This window comes from Herpailurus yagouaroundi, unplaced genomic scaffold (genome assembly GCF_014898765.1).
Source record: "Herpailurus yagouaroundi ecotype Mexico unplaced genomic scaffold, PumYag 28, whole genome shotgun sequence".
Classification (NCBI taxonomy): Eukaryota; Metazoa; Chordata; class Mammalia; order Carnivora; family Felidae; genus Herpailurus; species Herpailurus yagouaroundi.
In genome coordinates this window covers 98,651,118-98,672,315 of record NW_024412376.1, presented here as the reverse complement: position 1 = coordinate 98,672,315, position 21,198 = coordinate 98,651,118, and the positions used below count along the sequence as shown (strand labels likewise).

Below are 21,198 nucleotides of genomic sequence, written 5' to 3'. Positions count from 1 at the left end.
TATCCATTTTATAGCTGGGGGCATTGAGACTTCATGACTAACTCAAGCCAACGACATCAGCAAGACCACAACTCAGGCTTCTTAACTTCCATGAAAGCTAGAATGGACCAATGAAGCATTTCTAATGCCCCTTTTTGCTTGGTGAAGGAGCGAAAGATGGAAACTTCACTGCTGTCTTCAGCAGCCTCTTCAACCCTATGTTCTTGACAAGCACGCAGTCCTTCATTTCTGGTCCTCCAGAGAAATGGAGGACAGTTGCTTAACCTAGTCACCCCATAGCTCTGTTCCTTGAAGAAAACCACACCACGTCTATCACTCAAAGGATTTTTTTCATATATTTTATTATTTTTGTTACCCCTCTCATAAGTCTGATTTCTCTATATCCTTTTGAAAATATGATGACCCAATCTGAACTCAGAGCTTTCAAGATTTGTTTGGTGAAACAAAATGATGTCCTTGTGCTCTGGTTTTTAATGCATTCTACTTTGACTTTTTGGTTTTGCTTCTTATTAAAATTTCAGAACAACAGCTACTTATTTTCAACATGTCAGTAACGACCTTGAGAAATTTATATTATTTATTTCTGTTAAGGATGTTTTCTTGAACGTTGTTCCGTTTGTGTGATGGCCTGTTCCCCCCCGCCCCCCGCGCCATTTGTCAGCCTGTCAGTAACAACCAGGTGGTGGATACATGTCAAGAAAACTAATCACCTTCTAACAGGATTTGGAACGGAATTAATGCGGATCTTGTGCCCTTCCTGTTCCAACTTTAGCAGCCCAAGGTCCAGGACTGCTTACAGATTAGCTGGCTGGTAACTGCGCCCCGCGGCGTTTTAGGGTCTGGGTTCTCTCTTCAGACCCTAGGCAGGGAATTTTGTTAGATCCAATATTCGAGGTCCTCGGAGACAGAGCTTGGGTTTGTGACTGAAACGGGCCAGTCCATCCTGGGACGCCCAGCGGCGTAAGTGCATCCCTCAGCATCTATTTTCAAGGTGATGACACCAGGCTAGAATGCCGGGAAGTCAACGAGTCCATCCTGCCAGACAAGTTTCCGCTTCTGGACGCCTCTGGGGCTCCGACACGCCGTGGTGTGCGGGGCTGATGGGACCCTGGTCATTGGAAGGCGGTAGTGCATAGTGCTGTCAATATTTACCAGGCGTCTTCGAGTTGTTCTTCCAGCCCTCCCGGTTGCTCGAGGTCTCCGAGACGGAGACGAGGTCTCCGAGGTCTCAACTCCTCCCTCTTGCTAATCAGTGTGCTCGTCTCTCCTCCACCTCCCCGCCCCTCCCCTTTTCTCCAGCCCGCAGGGCTCCCACCTTTTCTCGTGGCCTCCACCTGTGTGCGTGCAGAGACCGGGGTGGAGCCGTGGCGGGGGGGGGAGGGGGGGGGAGGAGGCCGTGACGTCACCTCTCCGCCACGGAGGCGGGGCTGTGGGAACCGCAGTGCAGCGCAGAGGGGCGGGGCGGGGCGGGGCCTGCGGCGCGTGACCTGGCTGCGGGAGGCAGGAACCCGGAGAAAAGGTGTAGGGGGGCCGGGACCAGCAGCCTCCTGAGTCCGGGGGCGGGGCGGGGAGCGCCCGGGCTGAGGCGGCTGGCGTCCGATGGAGTGCTAAAGCGGGTCACGCTTCCTCCTTCCCTCCCCGCCCCTTCTTCTCCTCCCACCTGGGCCTCTGCGTGGAGACGCGCACCTGGCAACCGGCTGCCGTGCTCCGCCGCGTCCCCGCCTCCTCTGCTCGGGCCCGGTGCCCCGAGCCCGACCCCGGCCCCCGGCGCTCGTCTCTCCGCCGGCGCCGCGCTCGCTGGAGGCGGCCTCGAGCGCTCGCTCGTTGATGCCGTTTTGGGGGTGACCCGACGCGGCGGCGGTGCCTCCATGGTGGGGGCGTGTTAGTGGCCGCGGCTCTGCCGGACGTCGAGTGCGCGGCTGCGGGGTAGCCGAGCAGCCCGTCAGTGAGACGCCGCGCGCGTTTCGGGTTTCGGGGCGCTGGAGGAGGCCGCCACGGCCGCGCGGGAGCGGGAGATGTTGGAGCTGAGGCACCGGGGAGGCTGCCCTGGCCCCGGGGGAGCGGTGGCGCCGCCACCCCGCGAGGGAGAGGCGGCCGGCGGCGACCACGAAACCGAGAGCACCAGTGACAAAGTAAGTGGAGCCGCGAGAGGCGCACACCTGCGCACGGGTTGGGTCCTGGTTTGGGCCGGGACACCTGGGAGCAAGGGTGGGGCCCGAGGAATGTGTGGGGAAGCTGCAGGCTGCCCGCTGCGCCTTCCTCCGGCCTGGCAGTATTTTCTCCTTCCTCCAGTGGGGTCGGGAACCCGGACGCCAGAGCCGGTGCGTTTCCCAGGATGGCCACGACCGCTGCCCAGGATAGCTGGATGATTCGACTTGACTACAATTTAGTTTCTTCCCGTGCCAGTTCCCCTTCGTGGCGTCTGAAGCCGACGCTGGAGTTAGCTGGAACCTGCCACCTTAGGAGGTGCAGATTTCTAGTAGCTGCCACCTAACACCTCTTCTCGATAGGGGAACAAACTTAGGAAGGACTAAAGTTAAGACGTGCACCTTCGTCTCTAACATGTCATTGGATCCTGGCGCTGGTAGCTCCTCCATTAGCACTGTTTCGTTTCCTGTGCCCTTTCTCTGCATGATAGATTGGGGGGGGGGGGGCGGGGGTGGGGGTGTGTGTATCATACTCGTGACACGGTTGTAATCCTCCAGCTTCTTTAGAGTCCCAGGACAGTGCAGCTCTTCTAGTGGATTTCATTTGACCTGATATGGTAATTCATGAGGACTTTTAACTCGCATTCTATTTAAAGGTAGCAAAAGAGTCAAAGCTCAGCGTATTCCTTAATACAGTTGTCCAAGTAGGAATTTTGGGAAAACAAAGCACTTTTATGACCTTTTAGACTAGGTGGTTTAGGAAATTGGACCAGAGAATAGATTGCTTCCCAAAATCTGTTTAGACAATTCCATTGTATTTTAGAAGCTCAAAGCTCTTGAACTATTCCTAGAGGCATTCTTTTTTAGAAGCAAGCATCGCAGTTTGAATTACAGAAGTGAAATAAATGGATTGCCCAAGGTCAAATCAGTGGCCTTTTGGAAGTAGAAGTGTTTCCTGATACCCTTTCTTCTGGTTTGTCCTGTTGCGGAGACCCACTGGGCAGTTCTGATTTGTGGAGGGTTCCACCTGCAACTTGATGTTGGTGAACTTGATGTAACTCAAGTTACAAGGCCTTGGTAGGAACATCACAGGATATCATGAAATAATAACTTTAACAGTGATTTTAGGAATGAAACCTTAGAATCAGTGGGATGACAGATCTTTTTATTTTCTACCTTTGATAGCAGGTAGAGAGTCTGTGATAGAACGTATGTGTCAAGGAATTACACAAAATATAACAGTTTTCAGTTACTGAAGGTTGGTGTTACAAAGCTAGAAACAGTGGGCTGAGAATAGTCTGTGAAAACTGCCTTGGAAACTAGACCAAAAATAGAATTAATTAGGTTGGGATTTGTTTTGTTTTAGCACTGGTATAGTTTAGAATCAAGGAAATACCAGCTTCGCCATGTTGACTTCCTTAACCAGCATAAGCTAACAAGCTTTTAATAAAAGAAAACATGTTCAGGAAGCCATGCATAAAATAACTTTCGAATTAATTTAGTTTCTTAACACCCTAATGTATTTAAAATGGAAACTACTGTGGTTTGATTTGATCATTAGAACTGTTGTCTCTATGACTGGGTTACCTTACTGCATACTCACTTATTTATTTATAAACACTGCACTATTGGTTTTCATTAATATGTACCCAGCTGGATTTTGTTTTTTGAGAGTAGATGTTGCCATATGCAACCCATTCTGTCAAGATTCCTTAGGCAAGGATGAGCATTTTCAAACTGTCTAAAATACTGCTGCACTTTTAGAGTTTATCACAAGGAACTCTTGACTGGGCAAGCCCTGAGACATTGAACTCTATCCTCTATCTGTTCTTTATTATCAGGGTGTATGCTTGAATGCACCTGTCTTTCCAGGTCAAGGGCTGTTTTAAAAACAGCTTGCACATCAGAGGCGGGTTAATATTTGGTCTATTTAAACTGTTATAAGTCTTTTCTCTGTTCAAGTTGAAGTAAAGGCTGAACTCTTGGGGAGGTAATGAAGTATTATTATATTCTGCTGTTACAGTACACCCCTAAGCCATTTGTAATGGTGTTGTTAACATGACTTTCTCATTGTTCAGGACCTGGAGACATGCTGGGAGAAGGATCTGTGCTCCAGAGAGTTAGCAAGTGAAAAAGTGTGTCTTACCTGCAGGGGAGTGTTTCCAGTTGTTAAAATACTGGAGTAATACTTAAAAGATGACAAGACCGCCCCCTCAAGGAACCTCCCAGCAGACACATGAGTTAGATTTATTATAAATCTGAACAAGGCTAATTGCGAGCACAGAGGGCATAGTTGCACTCTCCATGGGACAACTGGAAGAGCTTTAAAGAGGAGATGAGGGTTGAGCCTGGAATGAAAAGATGCCTGGGGATGCACCAGGTGTGCAAGCATTGGGGCAGGGCATTCTAGGCAGAGGGCATGAGGAAACTTTTTCTTGAGTCAGCGTTGCAGGCACTGAGAACTGGAAATAGTTGATGATCCTGGAACATAAATTGTGTATGTTTGGGAGGTGCAGCTGGGAGCTTGAAAGTCTTGTGAAGGAGGTTAGGCTTTATTTTATGGACTCTGGGAAGTAACTGCAGGGTTTTTGCAGAGGCATTAGCTAATCACTGCAGCAGCAGCCTGGAAAAAGCATTAGAAACAGGAGATACCTGTTGCAAAGAAGCCAGATAGGCGTGTATTGCAAATGTGATAGATGTGAAATGACAGGGCTTGTAGTAGATCTGGTAGGGGCAGGGAAATAAGGGTGGAGAGAGAAAGTATATTTTAGATAATGATTGTGGGACCTAGACTAGGGTGATCAGAGTTAAGAGTAATACAGGAAGAACCTGCTAGCAGGTACACTTTGATCCATAACTTAAGAGGCTTTAGGGGAAGAAGCAAAACTTTGGGAGTAGTTTTGCAGGTTGGGAGTTGGCATGAGTGAATTGGGTTGTGCAAAGTTAGTCATTCTCTAAAATAGAGGTGATTCGGGGCGCCTGGGTGGCTCAGTCGGTTGAGCATCCAACTTCAGCTCAGGTTATGATCTCATGGCTTGTGAGTTCGAGCCCCACGTCAGGCTCTGGGCTGACACCTTGGAGCCTGGAGCCTGCTTCGGAGTCTGTGTTTCCCTCTCTTTCTGCCCCTCCCCTGCTCATGCTCTGTCTCTGTCGCAAAAATAAATAAACATTACCAAAAAAAAAATAAATAAATAGAGGTGATTCAAGGTAGTGATGGAAACTGAAATGAAAAGTTCGGGTCTGGAAATGTCAACTTTTGATTAGAATATAAGAGGGGAGAAAACTGAAAACAGAACCTTGGGAGGTGCCCATGTATAGAGCAGAGTTGTATATATAAGAAGGGAACCAAGATAATGAGGTCCTGGGGGCTCAAGTAAGGATATCATCAATAGTATTTAGGAATGAAGGGGAGGCATGGAACAGAGAGTTTAGCAGAAGGTCCTAGAAGCTAGGTTTTAGGTTGAAGAATGTGAGAGGTAGAGTACTGGTGGTTATTGTTAGAAAGTGCCATTGAAGGGGCATACAGGATAGCAGTTAGAGAAGACATTCAAATGAAAATCTCCTTTTTCAGGGGCACCTGGATAACTCAGTCGGTTTAGTGTCAGACTTCAGCTAGGGTCATGATCTTGCAGTTTGTGAGTTTGAGTCCCACATCCGGCTGTCTGCTGTCAGCACAGAGCCCGCTTCAGACCCTCTGTCCCCCTCTCTCTGCCCCTCCCCTGCTTGTGCTCTCTCTCTCTCTCTCTCTCTCTCTCTTAAAAATAAACAAACATAAAAAATTTTTTAATTAAAAAAACCTCCTTTTTCAAAGGAGGGAAGATAGGTATTTGTATGAAAGAAGTCAAATGAGAGTCAAGATGCTGATGAGGATGGGCAGGCTTTAGAAAAGAGGAAACAGATGGGTGTGAAGAATACAGATTAGAGTATCCAGGGAAAGGAAAGAAGGAATGGAGGGTGGATGCAAAAACATTTTGAAAAGCAGAGGAGAGTAGATTAAAATGTTTGATGCTTTCACTTTTCTCAGTAAAGTAGGGTCTGAGAACCATATAGCTTCAAGGGATTTTAGAAACAATTTAGTTCAACCCAATCTATATATACATAATATAATATAGATAATAAACTTGCTCTAGAGTGTGGTTGTTATTGCCCAGAATAACCTGGAGCAAGCAGCAGAGCTGGAACTAGAAGTCCTTGCTGACTAGGACCTCTTGGGAGTTTATTTTAGAGAGTATGATATGAAACGACCAAGAGGCAACCAATAGAATTATCACCAGTGAAGATTCAGTTGAGGGGCACCTGGGTGATCCAGTCAGTTAAGTGTCCAACTTCGGCCCAGGTCAAGAGGTTGGTGAATTTGAGCCCTGCATGGAACTCTGCTGACAGCTCAGAGCCTGGAGCCAGCTTTGGATTCTGTGTCTCCCTCTCTCTCTGCCCCTGCCTTGCTCGTACTCTCTCTTTCTCTCTCTCAAAAATGAATAAACATTAAAAAAGTTCTATAAAAAGATGATTCAGTTGAACTAAAATAACACAAATTTGTTATTTGTACCAAATTAGCATAGTTCTTAAGTCAGTAGTAGTAGTAGTCATAATAGTTGATACTTGTAGACTGGTTTAGAGTTCACAGAGTACTTTTACATTATTGAGGAGGAAGACTTTCCTCTGACCTTCAGGGTCCTTCTAGCTGGACTAAGAATGAAATTGACACAAGACAGATTAGTAGGAGGAGCACCTGGGTGGCTCAGTTGGTGACGCATCGGACTATGGCTCAGGTCATGATCTCACGATTCATGGGGTTGAGCCCTGCATTCCTCTATGCACTGATAGTGTGGAGCCTTCTTGGGGTTCTCTCTCCCTCTCTCTTTCTGTCCCTCCCCTGCTTGCATGCTAACCCTTTCATAAATAAATAAATAAATCTTAAAAAAAAGATTAATGGGAGAAAATAAAATTTAATTTTATATGTCCAGGGAAGCAAGACAAACATGGAAATTCCAAAGACAGGCAACATGAGGTATGTAAGGAGAAGGGGGTGTATAAGGAGAAAGGGAGTAGGGATCTGGAGTTTCAGAGGGAAGAAATACAGTTCACAGGAGGATGAAGAAAAGCAAACGTTGGCAAACAAATGTTTGCTGGGCCTCTGAGAAACAACAGGACATGGAGGACTTTGATCAAACAGGCCTTGCTCGGCTCCTCCGTATCATACCTAGTTCATAGTATAATGTAGCTATCTATGGTGATAGCTCTCTACCTGGAGCAGGGCTTCCTTCTATCTAAATTCTTTTTAGGCAGTTGGAGTGGGGGGGAGGCAAAGAACTTTTTCTGAATCTGCTGGGTTTTGATTGCTTTTAATTCAAAATAATCTTCCCGCCAAAGTGGCTCATCTTGGGGCTGCCTGCTCTTGGCCCCTATAACGTCTTACCTTACTTGCACCTCACAACAGTTATATATGTGTTAGGAGTAGCCCCCATTCAATAGCTGAGAATAAGAAAGGCACTGAGTGTGATTTCAGCCTGGGAATGCCAGGTCAGGAATGCCAACGGAATGAGCAAATCATCGAGGCCAGATTGAAGTGGCTGACCACACGTTAGGGTAGGCAGGGAAGTGGACTGAAGACCAAAGTAGGTTATTGAAGATCTGGATGGATTGAGAGGGATTGAGCAGTTGGAAGTCAAGCTAAGAGCTGATTTCCTAGACCAAAGTGAGAGAGAGGGGTGCACATGGAAGTCATGGCTAGTAAAGAGGGGCACATGTGGAATAGAGGGCTGGGGGACAAGGTAGGGCTGCTACCTTGGTACAGATTTTGGTTTGTGAGGTTGAGGGTGAAACGATCTGGTCAGTTAATTTCTGTCCTTCCCTATTTCAGATGTGTGTAGTTTCTTTCATAAACAACTATAGTTGTTGTTTTGTTTTGTTTTTTTTTAATTTTTAGTTTTGGAACTTGTGTTTCTATAAATTCATCATTTTGCCACACTTCATGATGGGTTTGTCTTAGGATCACCTGTAGGTGTAATAAACATTTTTTCTTTTTCTTTTTTTTTCATTTAAATCTAGGCTGTTAATAAATACTAGTATTTAGATCTAGACATCTAGAATACTGTTGAGATTGATACTCCCCAGTTGTTGATCAATTATTAGTCAGTATTACCACCTAAATAATTGTTCATGGTTCTATTATCATTTGCAGCATATTCGTTTTATTTAACAACATATTTTGAATGCAGGCTTCCCAAATATTACCAACCTACGAATTAATAAGACTAAGACAAAGGTGAGTTTATGGGTTCCCATGTTGAGGGAGAACAGCACCTGAACAGAGCTTTGACAGAGTCATGGAGTGGGAAAGGTAAGGTTGGATTTTAGTGAGAATCGGAAGTTTGGCTTAATGCAGGTCTTTCAATGCAAGGACTTGTTTGGGACTGAGTAAAGATCACAAATAACAGTTTGGGGTTGTTGGCAGTAGCCACACAAGGATTTTAAGGCAAGGGTTCAAAGAATCTTAGGAAGAAACTTGTTGATGCTTCCCATTAAAGAGTTAATGTGTCTTTCAGAAGGTCTTTTGGTGAACAGTGAACTGTAGATCAAGTGTCAGGAATAGTAAAGTTTTGCTAATGTAGGCAGTCACATTTTATTTTATTTTATTTTATTTTATTTTATTTTATTTTATTTTATTTTATTTATTTTATTTTTTTTTATTTTTTTAACGTTTATTTATTTTTGAGACAGAGAGAGACAGAGCATGAACAGGGGAGGGTCAGAGAGAGGGAGACACAGAATCTGAAACAGGCTCCAGGCTCTGAGCTGTCAGCACAGAGCCTAACGCGGGGCTCAAACTCACGGACCGTGAGATCATGACCTGGCTGAAGTCGGACGCTCAACTGACTGAGCCACCCAGGCGCCCCGACAGTCACATTTTAAAGTCATGTTAATGTAGGTAGTAAACTATGTGGAGGTGAGGGTGGGTAGTTTGTTCTCATACCTTTAAATGATGTGTTCTATTCTTGGGACATCCCATATGAGTTTTTCCTTATTGTTTGTGATCTTGACTTTCAACAGTTTATTTTCTTAATATTTTGAGAAATTTTACCATAGGATGTCCTCAGCTATATCAGGCTTTGGATGTGTACTGCAGTGGACTTTTTGAGGCAAACAATATTTTGTTTGGCACAGATGTCCTAGGGAAATGTAGCACAGTTTAAAGTAATACTCTGGAAATTATCTCCTACAGAAAAATTAGGATGTATACATGTAAAGTATGATTATCCTTCATGTTTATATATGTGCATTTTTGTAAAGCAGACTTTCCTCTGTTTCTTCATGGATAGCACAGCTAAATACAAAGGTTTTTTCTGCTTGTTTTTCTTTAACTGTTTTGTGGTTGGGAATGTCTTTTTAAAAAAATACAGGTTTTGATTTAGTATAAGGAAAGTATGTCACTTAAGAATTTGTATACAGATGTATTTTGTGAGGCTTGGCTTCCTTCTGTGCATTTAGTAAATACTTGTTGGATGCCTGTTTGGGGTTCTGATTAAATGTCACCTTTTTTCTGGCTCTTTGTACCTTTGAAAAAGGGGTGAGGCCAGGATTTGTCTGTTGCTCAACAACTAATTGTAGAATATACTGATTTCTTGGACTGTGGACTTCAATCGTATGGAATAAAGGTAGTAAAAAGTAATCATAGTTTGCAAAATACTCACTTGTACATAATGCCAATTTCAATCTCTTAACAATTGTGTAGACAAGGGAAATAGCTTTGAGCAAAGCTAAATTCCTTTACCAAGGTCACACAGTGTTAAGACCTAGGATTTACCCTAAATTTTCTGTCTAAAAAAACATAAAGGAGAAATTAGGTATGTGGCCCTAAATTTAAAAATTAATTAAAATATTTACTTAGGAACTTTTTTACTCTTACTACTTTCTGTGATTTTTTAACTAATTTGGCCTTTCTGAATTTGGTTAGAATCTTTTAGCTCAAAATCTATAATTCTGTGATTTTACTCACATTGATTTTTGAACTAATTTGGCCTTTCTGAATTTGGTTAGACTCTTTTAGCTCAAAATCTATAATTCTGTGATTTTACTCCAGCACCTGGATTTAACTCACACAAAATAGTTTTTAGTGTTTCCTCACTTATTTTGTGATTGATTAGGAGAAGAAATCATTTGTTTTTATTTTATAGCTGTTTATACTTTGATTCATTTAGTTGGGAAATGTTTTAGAACCTATTTAATGAGAATGACATCACATTTTGAGTGACTCCAGAAAACGAACTAATTTCATTAGCAATCCATTGGTTGTTGGTCACATGCCAAGTTTAGTTATTTTTCTAAGCATTTACTAATTTTCTTATCCACGGGGAGAGGTCAAAGTTGTTTTTCATGTCATGTCATTGAATGTTTGTTTGCTTAAGACTCAGAACTATCAGTGTTGTGAACTTTCTTTTAAATATAAAATTGAAATGCACCTAAAGGGAGAAACAAGAGTCCAGTCCAATGTGAGGAGCTCCTAGCTATAGAAATTTCAAGTTCCTTTTTGCTAATGTGGTGGTTAGGGAACCAGCGATACTTTTCTGTTCCTGGCTATGCTTGCAATTCCCTTTATTTGCCAGGATCCATGGCCAGCTGTTTAAGAGCTTTATGTAGGTCTGGATGAAGCCAATCTGACTTCTTCATCTGTCTGGCCCAGGTGGGACCAAACCGTGGCAGTTAAGATTGGGCTCAATGCCACGTTTCTATTCCAAGCAGGTTATTTGAAGACAGTGTGGTGCTGTGGGGCAGCAAATGTTTATTAAGCCTACCGGGGGCTTAACATTTTACCTTGAAATGCAGAAATCCAGATCTGGAAAACAAAATTGGACTCCTGTCTCTTTCAGGGTTTTGGTTTTTATTTTCTTTTCACCTACTTACTGTGTTTGTACATGAACTGTTTCTGTGTTGTCTTTGAACAACTCTGGGACACCATTCATGTAGGGCTTAATGTAGATGGTGTCCCCTGGAATTCTACAGGTGGTGGTACTACTTATAAAATTGTTATAAATATAGTATCGGTATGAAAGTATCATGATACAAGGAACCCCTTAGGCACATGGCTAATCATACCTTGAATTTTGTATTCAATATTTTCTTTTCTTGATAGGTTTATAAGATATTTGTATCCCCAGTGTATTGTTTAGTTTTGAATTTTTTCCTAGCTTTTTATTATAAAAGTGTCTAATAATGTAGAAAAGTTAGAAGGCTAGTATGATGATCATCCATATAGTCAGGACTTAGATTTAACAACTGTTAAGATTTTTGACAGATTTGCTTTATCTTGCCATATATGCAAATATTTTGTTAATGAACCATTTGAAAATAAACTGCAGACCTCATGGCCCTTCACTCCTGATACTAAATCATGCATCTCTTAAAGACATTCTCCTTTGTAACCACAATACCATTATCATATCTAAAAAAATTAATAACTTTCTTGACTAAAAGGGATCCATATTCATATTTTCCCTTTTGGTGCCAAAATGTCTATTGAAGATTCCCCTCTTCCTTCCCCCCTCAAACCAGGATCCAGTCAAGGTTCACATATTGTAGAAAATATCCAAGGACAGGTTTAATCACTCTTAGTGCATATACTTGTTTTTCCCTCCAAAAGGCAAGAAGAGCTGTAAGCATTATTTTTCTTAGCCATGAAAGAGTGATGTCCCTTTGGAGAGCTCAGCACTACTATATGATCTCAGATAAAATGCAAATTTGTGGTGACAGTAATATTCCACATTTGAATAAAACTCCTCAGATTTCTAAGTTATTTTGTATTATCCCATGGATTTCATCTTCAGGGATCTTTATTCCTAATTGGGAATTTAACACTCATATAACTGAAACCATAAGATCTAGTACAATTTTAATGTATAATAGAGTTGGGTGTCATTGGGAAAAAATCAGAATGAGCCAAAAATATAGCAAACACTTAAAACAGGCCTGGAAACTAGATCAGATTTGAATATTGTAGGTAGCATTATAGGACTGGCAAAAAATAGAGTAACGGTACTGCAGATTGGGAGAATCAGCTTGATTCTGTTTGGAGGTAGAGATGACTGGTCACCATTTACTCAGGACACACTCGCTGAGCTCCTGGTTACAGGCATGGCAGTGGCGGACAAGACTCTGGTGGGTGAACCGAAAACCTAACTGCGTCCTGTAAACTGTGGCAGAGCTAGGCTGCCTGAGGGACATGCAGGAGCTACACCACTGCTCTGAAGGGCTATGAATTTAGTTGTTGGTTGCTGCTCTGCCAAATCACCACAAGTCTGTCTTCCAGTTTCGGACATCAGAAGTTCAAGGTGGGTCTCCCTAGGCCCAAATTGAGGCATTGGCAGGGTTGTGTTCCTTCTGGAGGCTCTAGGGGAAAATCTGTTTCCCTGCCTTTTCTAGCTTCTAGAGGCTGCCTGCATGCCTTGGCTCATGGTCTCTTCATCTGTCTTCAAAGTCAGCATCACTGAGACCTCTTGTTTCTGTCATCACATCTCTGACTCTCCTCTCTTGCTTCTTTTAAAAAAAATTTTTTTTTCAACGTTTATTTATTTTTGGGACAGAGAGAGACATAGCATGAACGGGGGAGGGGCAGAGAGAGAGGGAGACACAGACTCGGAAACAGGCTCCAGGCTCTGAGCTATCAGCCCAGAGCCCGACGCGGGGCTCGAACTCACGGACCGCGAGATCGTGACCTGGCTGAAGTTGGACGCTTAACCGACTGCGCCACCCAGGCGCCCCTCTCCTCTCTTGCTTCTAAGGAACCTTGTGATTATATGAAACTCACCTGAATAATCCAGGCTAATCTCCCCATCTCAAGCTCAGCTGAGTAGCGAACTTAGTTCTGTTACTTTAATTCACCTTTGCATTGTGACATACTCACAGGTTCCTCAAGACATGGACATACTTGGGCACCCTTATCAGGCTTTTGATAGGCTCCCTGAAGAAAGGTTTTCTAGAAGTGATATCAAAGCTGAGACCTTTGGGATAGACAGACACTAGCCAGCAAAGCCAGGCTCAGAGGAGGGAAGCACGTTACAAGAGCAAAATGTCATGAGAATAAAACTGTTCATTCTGGGCATGCAGGAAGTTCAGTTCTGCAGAGCATGAAGTGGCATGGTGGGCATGCCGAGAGCCCTGGCTGGAGAATGAGGCGGTTGGATTTGAGCAGTGGGAAGTTCCTGGAAGATTTTAAATGGATGATTGACATAATCAGATTTGCCTTTTACTAGGGCATTTTATGTGCTGCTGATGCACATTGGGTTTTCTCTGATCCCAGCATTGGGATGCACTAAATAGTGTAACACCTGATCAGAATAGTATGGCTGTGCATTGGAGCATACAATCATCTTTTTCTTTCAGTGGGGGACTAGAACAGGGCTGCAAAGATTTGGAGGACGAGTCTTTTCCTTTTCAATCCAAAATTAGAAAAGGCAAAGAGGCTTTATCGATCATAATAAGTGCAGGATAGGACCATAGAGCTGATCACTGAGATAATCAGATTTTTTAGAATATAAAGTCCTCTGACTGTTCATCTTCATCACAGAGGTCTTGAAGACCCCTGTACCCCACTCTTAGTTCACAATACTGATGACTCTCTAGGAAATAAGTTGATTTAGTCTCCCTCCCAAGCACAGATAGAGGCAATTTTGTCCAGTGTTCACTTCTTGTCCTGGGAGAAAGCAAAGGAAATCCGTGTGTTTATGGACAAATGGAAGAACGGAGAGAAAATGCTGAAATTGGGAATATAACCTAATGTTATTTCAAGTAAAAACTGTTCAGCTTCAAGATTTTTAAAAGGCCTCCTCCTTTTATGCACAGAGAGCTCTGTGTCCTTTTGCTTGGTTGCAGTTTTAATGCTAACTAGTACAGGGATCACCATGAACCTCAAGAGACCAATAGTGGAGAAGCTGACCCTGACTGACTCACTTTTTAGGGAATCTGATATAAAAAGGTTGGAAGCTTTGAGTGATTTAATACATTATCCTTTGTTGAATTCTAAACTGCTTACTTACCTTCATTAGTTTAGAGACTTTGGAACCATGATCTTGAGTAGACTGGAGCCCATTCTCTTGTTCCTGTCTTTTCAGTCCCCAGTGTTGGGAAGTACCTCAGTTCTCTTTCCCTGACTCCTGGTTCACCTGTGGTCTTCAGGAGTCATCATGATCTATAAATGACATACACTAAACCATACTGACACTGCAGCATTTTGTAAGTTTTGATATACGCATGTATCTGTGAATTCATCACTATAATCAAGATTATAAACATATCCATCACCACCAAAAGTTTACTTCTGCCCTTTTGTGATTCCCCGCTCACCTCCAGGTAACTACTGTGCTGCTTTCTAGCACTTCAGATGAGTTTGTATTTTCTAAAATGTTTGTATAAATTGAATTCTATGCATATGTGTATGCATATAAACATATGTATGTACATTTTTATCTGGCTTTTTTACTCAGTGTAAATTATTTTGATAGTCACCCATATTATTCCTTTATATGATATAGCCCAACCTGTTCTTTTCCCTGTTGGACATTTGAGTTATTTCCAGTTTGGAAATATTACAAATCAAGCTGCTGTGAACATCTGATGTGCAGTCTTTGTGTGGATATATACTTTCATTCCTCTTGGGCAGATGCCTAGGAGTGGAATGACTGCATCATGTGATGGATGTATATTTAACTTTTTAAGAAACTCAAACTATTTTACAAAGTGGTTTTACCATTTTACATTCTTGCCAGCAGTGCATGAGAGTTTCAGTTTCTCCACATTTTCTCCATCAGTTTGGTATTGTTTTTAAATTTAGCCATGCTCATAGATGCATAGTAGTGTTGTATGTGGTTTTCACTTGCATTTCCCTAATAACTAATGATGTTGAACATTTTTTTCATGCTTATTTGCCATCTGTGTATTGCCTTTGGTGTATTGGCTATTCAGATATTTTGCCCATGTATTTTGAGTGGATTTTTTAAAATTAAATTTTGAATTATTTATATATTCTGGATGCAAGGCTTTTACTAGATAATGTGATTTGCAAATATCTTTTTCTAGTCTATGGCTTGTTTTCTTGCTCACCTAGTAGTGTCTTTTGAAAAGCAGAAAGTTTTAATTTTGTTGAAGTTCTGTTTGTCAATTTTATCCTTTATAGATCACACTTTCATTGTTATATTTAAGAAATCTTTGCCTAACCCAAGTTCTCAAAGATATGTACGTTTTATAGTTTTATGTAAGTGTCTGTGATCTATTTTGAATTAATTTTCGTAAGTGATATGAGATATAAAGCAAAGTTCTGTTCCCTTTTTAACATATGGATATACAGTTGTTCTAGCATCATATTGAATTACCTTTCAACTTTGTTGAAAATCATTTGACTGTATGTGTGGATTTATTTCTGGACTCCTTATTCTGTTCCATTGATCATTTTTTCTATTATGCCCGTACAACAGCTTGATTACAGCTTTATAATAACTCTTAAAGTAAGTCTTTCAACTTTGTTCTTTTTCCATGCTGCTTAGGCTCTTCTAGGTCTTTTGCCTTTTCATGTAACTCTTAGAATCAGCCTGTACATGTCTACAAAGAAAAAAATGCCTATTGAGATTTTTATTGGGATTGCACTGAATCTGTGGATCAACTTGGGGGAGAATTGTCCTTTTAATTTCCCTCCTGTGTGGTTTCAAATGCAAGCTATATTGCTTAGAGCTGTGTAAACATGGGCACTTAACCTTTTGGATCCTAAATTTTTTCACCTAGAAAATGGAAATGATTATTTACCTACCTCTGTGGTAATGTGAGGGCTGTTAAATAAGTCCATATTTTTAAAGTGTTTTGCTCTTATTTTCTAAGTATACTTTTACCATAGGAATTGGATTTACAAGATAATAAACTTATTTCTTTGACTTTTATCCATCATTTCTCAGACATTTTCTTTTTTTAAAAAAATCTTTTTTTCTTAACGTTTATTTATTTTTGAGACAGGGAGAGACAGAGCATGAACGGGGAGGGTCAGAGAGAGGGAGACACAGAATCTGAAGCAGGCTCCAGGCTCTGAGCTGTCAGCACAGAGCCCAACGTGGGGCTAGAACTCACAGACCGCGAGATCATGACCTGAGCCGAAGTCGGCCGCTTAACCCACTGAGCCACCCAGGCACCCCTCTCAGACATATTTTCATTAACGTTTAATATTTGGAAAATAGTAGTTCTGCATAGTCCGAAGCCTTCATTTTATGTAAATAAGTGCAATGAGGTTTCAAGCATGGTAACTTGGCCAAAACTACTCAACTAGCAAGAACAGATGAGAACTTATTTTAATCTTAAATGTTAGCATGAGTTGACAGACTCAATTCATTCAACACATATTCATGTAGTGTTTCATAAAAACCAGCCACTGGGCAAGTTCCTTTGCTGACCTCTTAGGATTTGAGAGTGAGGCCAGTGAATGGTATTTCCTCTTCTCACAAAGCCTGTGGACTACTGGAAAATAAAGACAAGCAAATAGTTTTGATGTAAACTAATATGTAAAAATTAGAGGAACTGTGGAAGCACAGTTGAAGAACAGCTAACCTGGAGCTGGAGGTGAGCAAAGACGTTTTCAAAGGAAATAACCTGGAAGCTGAGGTCACAGGCTGAGGGGACAGTAGCTAGATGTGGAGATGGGAACTGGGATGAGAGCAAGAGAGAAAGTGTGCAGTTTGTACTTTGTACATAGAACAAACATCTGCATTCAAGAGAGTATGGCACTGTGAAAACTGGGGAGTCACCAAAGAGGGGCTGGAAGAGCAGGGTCTCATCATGAAGAACAGTAAAAGCAATGCTAAGTAGTTTGGCTTTGTCCCGGTGGCCTCAGGCTGCAGAGTGGTAAAATCAGATTTGCAATTTAGAGAGATTATTTTTATGTTGAAATGAATTTGAGAGGCAGGATAGAGGGCAGGGGGATGAGCTATGTGAGAGGGGATGATGTTCAGCAAGGACAGAGCAGTGGGTGAGGATGGAGATGGGAAAAGATGAGTGATGGGCTTGCTCCTAACTGAATGGGTTTCCAATATTTGAGTAACATAGCTCTAAAATATCATTATTTTGGAATCATCTTTCATTCTTTAGTTATTAGAATGGAATCGAAAAAGCCTAGTTAAATCTTCAGAGTTTCATTTTGAGTTTCTTTAAGGTATATAAAATAGAAATCAGAAGCTTAATTAATGAAAATAAAAGCAGGGCAGCTATCTTGAGAGTTGGGGGGGGGGGCAGTTGTGGCGCATCACCATTATTGCCAAGTAGACTTTAAGGTAGCTTGCTGAGAGCTTTGTGTTTGGAAGAGCACAGTTTGAGTTCTAGTCCAATGCTTTTAATTTACGAGGAAACCAAAGGCTGGGTTTCTTGTATTTTCTTTCTTTAATTTTTTAAATGTTTTTTACATTTATTTTTGAGAGAGAGAGAGAGAGACAAAGCATGAACAGGGGAGGGGCAGGGAGAGATGGAAACACAGAATCCAAAGTAGGTTCCAGGCTCTGAGCTGTCAGCAGAGAGCCCTACAATGGGGCTTGAACTCGTGAACTGTAAGATCATGACCTGAGCTGAAGTTGGCTGCTTAACTGACTGAGCCACCCAAGTGCCCCCAAAGGCTGAGTTTCTTAACCAAAGGGTCAAGTGATTTGCCTTTCATCACAGTAATAGAGTAGAGGTGGAATTAGTGCTGGCAACTTCTGATTCCTAGTCTAGTGCTGTTTTGCAACATGGTGATGTTGCCTTAGGGAGCCAGGTCCATTAATCATCATCTCTACCACTACTCACACCACACCTACAACACTCTGGGTTATTGAAGTTTAAAAAAAAGGGTGGTAGGGAAATGGAAAAGAGAAGTGATGTGTTCCATCATTCTAGATGTCAAGGACCTGCTGGCATGTCAGACTGGCAGCAGTGCCCTGACATTTTCAGGGGTTGTTCTGTCTGGTGGGTTATAGTCATCAGCATCTCTCTATGTTTAAGCTGCTTTGAGGACAACTGACTCGGTGTCGCAGTGGGAATTCAGCATGTCTGTTTCATTTGTTATTTTTGGTATGATGACACATTTAATTTAATAATTGTTTAATAAGAAAGTTATAGTTAGTAAACAAAAAGTTTATTATTGCTTTACAAAACCTGTGAAAGTGTTCTCCCGAGGCTAAAATTTTATTTGGTAAGCTACTTAATGAGGAATTGAAAGACTTGATTCAATCATAATAATAGCTTCCTACTTCTTTGACTTTACTGAGTCCTTGGTGTTATATTAAATGCTTCCATTGTTTGGATGAAGAAACCGGTAAAAGGGGTGATGACATTTACCAAAACTTGGTTGCTAGTAAGGGCTCAGTTCGGTTTGAGATTCTGGAACATTCTGAATTCCTAGGCACTCATTCCTTGGATCACTTCTGGCCCAAGGTTCTGCTCAGTGTTCTTTCTGCTTATATTCACCTGTAAATATTCCCTTTCCTCCAGCCCAGTTCAGCACCTTTGCCTCAGTTTCACCGTCTGTAAACCACTCTCCCAAAGCAAATGTATGTGTAGCACTCTTTACTCGAGGTTGCTAGGGGTGGAGGGTGGTGGGTGTGGGAGAGGGGAGGACATAGGGGTGGAGACACGTTAGAGCTGAATGAACAACTTTAAAACAATGTTTGATAGATCTGTTCTTAAAATTCCTTGGTCACTCAAACCCTGGAAATTCCACAGTGACCACCTTTGTCAAAGGCTAGAGCATATACACACAGCTCCTGTACATGTGTTCTTAAAGGTCAGTTTGCATTTTAAATAACTTTATAAAAAATATTACCATCAAATAAAATGCTTTTGATCATAGTTTATGTATCCATAAAACAGGTTATAATGTCTGTTTGACCTGCTTCACTGAGGTTGTCTCTTGAGGATCTAATAAAAATGAAGGAAGTGAAAATGGTATATATGCATATATGTGTGTGTGTGTGTGTGTGTGTGTATATGTATATGTATATATATGTATATGTATATATATACATATACATATATATATATACACACATGCACGCCAGTGTAAGACACTCTTTTGTTGATGGCTTTGATTGTAATCAAAAGGAAACTGTGCAGTTGATCGGAATTAACATGTTCTCTCAGTTAAGTAGCAAAACAACCAACATTTGACTCTTGTTGGTAGGTTTCTGATTTAAATAATATAGGAGCTTCTATTTGTGTCTTTTGGTTAAATTAATCCTTTATATTGATAGATTTTAGCAAAGATGATCAAACTTTCTAACAGGAAGTACAATAGTGCTTGGTTATTCAAAGTTCTTTTTTTGTTTCAAGTTATGTAACTGAGATTTGACACACTGAGCAATAAGTTAAGTACCTTGGCAAGCATGTACTCTTTTCGTTTTTCAATTTTGCAAAGTGATTTTCCTTTTTCTTTAATTTTAGGAAACAGATATTGATGATAGATATGGAGATTTGGATTCCAGAACCGATTCTGATATTCCAGAAATCCCACCATCCTCAGATAGAACCCCTGAGATCCTCAAGAAAGCTCTGTCTGGTTTATCTTCCAGGTATGATTAGGTGAAGATGACTATAATGGGTGCTCAGGAGAAGTTGTGCGGTTATGCCGGTTGGTGTAATAAATCTCACTTTTTCACAGTTTTGGAACTGTGAAAGAGAGGGCTTATACTTTTTCACCAAATATGCAGCATGGTACTAAATGCTTGATGTATATTCTTTCATTTAATCCTTACAGTCCTGTGAAGTGTGAGAAAACCAAATCTCAGAGGTCAACTGATGAAGGTTACAGAGCTAGGAAGGTGTAGACCCGAGACTCTTGTCCTAGTTTTGTCAGATTGCTCAAGCCGCTGATCCATTTACTACATCAGGTAGCCTTTCCTGGTATTGGAACGTCTAATAAAGAAAATTCCATATTCTCTGTTCCCTGTTTTTCAAATTCCACACATAAATAGGTCATTCTTTTTCTTTTACTGAGCTTAAATTATCACCCCAAACTCCACAACCCTTTTATCATTTTATGTTTGCTATATTTTTTAATGTTTGATCACCATCAAGATTCAGCAACTTTTATATTGCCCTCCATTGTATACTTTAGTAATATGAATTATAAAAGTTACAAAAGCAAAATAAATGTAAGCTTTATCCAGATTAATGTGTGAAATCTTAAATGTTGGTATAGAACAGTGTTTTTCCAGCTTTTTGATTGTGATACACAGTAAAAGACATATTTTACACCACATCCCAAGAGATACAGAAATGTATATTTTAACTGTTGCAAAATGTTATGAAGCAATTCTTGCTACTGTGTGTGATACTCTCTGATTTCTTTTGATACTGTTCTATATTATGGAACAAAACGGCTAGTTGTGACTTACTAAATTGGTTTTACTACCAGTAGGTCATAACAAAAAACACTGGTTAGTCATATCTAATAAATGTAATACAAATTTTTCTGCTTTTTAATATTTAAGAGATAACCATATTAGAATAAATTGATTCAAACAGAAATTTTCATATTTTTTAACCAATAGAATAACTTTTTGCTGTCCATTATTGAAAACATGATTATTATTTTTATAGTTCTTGATCCTAGTTTTTCTGACCTCATTCACACATATACATTTTCTTTAAAATCTTATCAGGTCTATTTCAACTCTGAAATTTTTTTTAAAAGCTTTTTAACGTTTGTTTATATTTGAGAAACAGAGCATAAGTAGGGGAAGGGTGGAGAGAGAGGGAGACACAGAATCCAAATGAGGCTCTGAGCTCTGAGCTGTCAGCACAGAGCCCGATGCGGGGCGGGAACCCACAAACCATGAGATCATGACATGACCCTGGACGCTTAACTGACTGAACCACCCAGGCGCCCCTGAAATTTTTTTATACTGATGTTATATAAAAATGATGCTGGACGCCTGGGTGGCTCAGTCAGGTTTAGCATCTGACTCTTGATTTCAGCTCAGGTCATGATCCCAGTGTTATTGAATTGATCCCCATGCCAGGCTCTGCACTGAGCATGGAGCCTGCTTAAGATTCTTAA

The 21,198-nt window shown here is 41.3% G+C and overlaps 1 protein-coding gene across 1 annotated transcript in view; it reads left to right on the top strand.

Annotated features, from left to right (window-relative positions):
* The first annotated feature begins 1,506 nt into the window (after nt 1-1,506).
* CDS1 (CDP-diacylglycerol synthase 1) overlaps nt 1,507-21,198 on the top strand; it is a 72,173-nt gene continuing 52,481 nt past the window's right edge. The window contains exons 1-2 of the mRNA XM_040479356.1: nt 1,507-2,132; nt 19,581-19,708. Coding sequence (XP_040335290.1) covers nt 2,016-2,132; nt 19,581-19,708 — 245 coding nt within the window. The 5' untranslated portion in view covers nt 1,507-2,015. The remainder of the gene's footprint in view (nt 2,133-19,580; nt 19,709-21,198) is intronic.